Below are 2,501 nucleotides of genomic sequence, written 5' to 3'. Positions count from 1 at the left end.
CAGGGCTGGAGCCCCTCTGCTCTGGAGCCAGGCTGGGAGACCTGGGGGGGCTCAGCTGGGGAAGGGAAGGATCCAGGGAGAGACCTTGAAGCCCCTTCCAGACCCTAAAGGGGCTCCAGGAGAGCTGGAGAGGGACTGGGGACAAGGCATGGAGGGACAGGACACAGGGAATGGCTTCCTACTGCCAGAGGGCAGGGAGAGATGGGATATTGGGAAGGAATTGCTGGCTGGGAGGGTGGGGAGGGGCTGGAATAGAATTCCCAGAGAAGCTGTGGCTGCCCCTGGATCCCTGGAAGTGTCCAAGGCCAGGTTGGAGCAACCTGGGATAGTGGGAGGTGTCCCTGCTCGTGGCAGGAGATTGGAGACTGAGAGTCTTTAAAGGTCCCTTCCAACCCAAACCATTCCATGATTATAATAATATTATATTATAATAAATAAGTTTGGAAGAGGGATGAGGCCCAGCAGCCTCTCCAGCCCTGCCCAGCCCTGTGTCTAAGTCCCAGCCTGGGCTACAGGGAACCCTCCTGAGCATTCCCTTGGCAAACCCTTTCTGCTTTAGGTCTTTTTTTCCTGCCTCTGCTCCCTCCCCCGCATTCCCAAGCTGGAATTCCACAGTGGGAGCTCCCCCAGCTCCTCCAGGGAAGATGTGAGGCCTCATCCCAGGCCCCCTGCTGAAAGGGCCGTGAGGGGAATATTTGCTGCTCCATTACATGGGGGTTTTTTTGATGCTTTTCAAGGCCCTGAGTTTGGCTCTTGCTGGAAATAAGAAGTTTTTATGAGCAGGAGCTGAGTCACTGTGCAGCTGCCTCAGAGCTGGGAGCTTGCATTGCAAATATCATCTGTATGAGCTGCCCAGCTGCCAGGACAAGCCCCCTAAAAAAAGAAACGCTGCTCTTGTGTGAACTTGACTGTCTGAACCTTCTCAAATCAAGGCAGATGTAAAGAGTTACAGAGAACAAAGAGGCACCGCTGCCCCACACATCTGCAGACAACAACAGTGGGCAAATAGGACCCAAACCTCAAAGTTATGGGAATTATTGACCCCTGAGAAGTGAAATCAAGGTGTTTTCTGGCCCTCTGGTCATACCAAGCCTGTTTCTGGTATATGACCATGATGGGCAAACTCAGAATATGAAGGGTCCAAGAGCGTTTCTGGAATAGCTGACAAAGTGTTTGGGTTGAAAAGTAAAGGGTTGGGATAAAGTATAAGAAAAACAGCCACTGAGGCTGAAGTGTGTCCATAAACCAGTGGGTTTGGGTGTGATATAAGGATTTACAGAGAACAAAGAGGCACCACTGCCCCACACATCTGAACACAACAACAGCGGGCAAATAAGACCAAGATCTCCAAACTCTGGGAGTTATTGACCCCTGATAAATGAAAAATATATATGAATAAATGAAATCTCTTACCTGTTGTAAATAACGTCTGTGCTGGAACCAGTAACGTCATGGTCAGCAGTGGGTAAAGACACAGCTCTGGGGGTTTTTCCTCCACAGGGAGGGAGTTTTCTGAGGGGATTTTAACTCAAAGGATGTTGTTGACCTTCAAAAATACCCCTTGGCAGCAGTAAGGGCACATCACATCAATGTCTGAGGTAGATCTGCCAGGCTCTGGGGCTCTCCAGGAGCTTAAAGATGTGCTGAGTAAACAGGAAGCTGGACAGTTTTTATCATAGAATCATAAAATCATAGAAGGTTTGGGTTGGAAGGGACCTTAAAGATCATCTAGATAGGGGCAGGGACACCTTCCACCAGCCCAGGTTGCTCTGGGCTTGGACACTTCCAGGGATGGGACAAAACCTGAACCATGAGCCCAACTCCCTCTCCAAACCTTTTTCCTGGCTGGATTTTTTAGTGGCCACTAAATCTCCCCCACACTCAAGAAATACTAGCTCCAGACTCCCCCTCTCAGGAGAACGGGAACAAAATGTCCTTTTCTGGTGCCTCATTTCTAAAAAAACACCCCACCTTTGATAAATAAATGGTTATTTGGATCTCAACTGCCCTTTGAAATGGGACACACATTCCAGGACTTATTAAAATGAGAGGACTGAGAGGTAAAAATGACTCCAAGAAGGGTTGTGTAAGTTCTCAGCCTTCCCAAGTTGAAAAGGTTTGGAATATACAACAAGAAACTCTCCCCACGTGTTCAGACCCAGAAAAAAATGGGAATGGGGGTGAGGAGGGGACCCTGCTGTGCCCACCTTCCATGGGAAGGCCTGACCAACTCCAGATCTCCTCTTTTCCAGGAAGCCTGAACGTTTACCTGAGGCTGAAAGGTCAGACTGCAATAGAGAACCCCCTGTGGTCTTCGAGTGGGAATAAAGGCCAGCACTGGAACCAAGCCCGAGTGAACATCAACCCCCCCACCTCATTCCAGGTAACCCCTCGAGCTCTGGGAATGGGAGGAGTGGATTTTGGAGGTTTGGGAGGAGGGGAATGTGCCCTCTGGCCATCCATGGAATCACAGAATCAGCGGGGTTGGAAGGGACCTCCGA

The 2,501-nt window shown here is 50.0% G+C and overlaps 1 protein-coding gene across 1 annotated transcript in view; it reads left to right on the top strand.

The window, feature by feature from the left end:
- The window catches only part of MDGA2 (MAM domain containing glycosylphosphatidylinositol anchor 2), a 306,141-nt gene that overhangs the window by 297,796 nt on the left and 5,844 nt on the right, over positions 1 to 2,501 (top strand). Inside the window, exon 15 of the mRNA XM_017825436.1 lies at positions 2,253 to 2,383. Within this exon, the coding sequence (XP_017680925.1) occupies positions 2,253 to 2,383 (131 nt within the window). The remainder of the gene's footprint in view (positions 1 to 2,252; positions 2,384 to 2,501) is intronic.

This window comes from Lepidothrix coronata, unplaced genomic scaffold (assembly GCF_001604755.1).
Source record: "Lepidothrix coronata isolate B3197 unplaced genomic scaffold, Lepidothrix_coronata-1.0 Scaffold119, whole genome shotgun sequence".
NCBI classification, from domain to species: domain Eukaryota; kingdom Metazoa; phylum Chordata; class Aves; order Passeriformes; family Pipridae; genus Lepidothrix; species Lepidothrix coronata.
The sequence above is the reverse complement of the archived record's forward strand: the minus strand, read 5'-3'. Positions and strand labels throughout refer to the sequence as shown.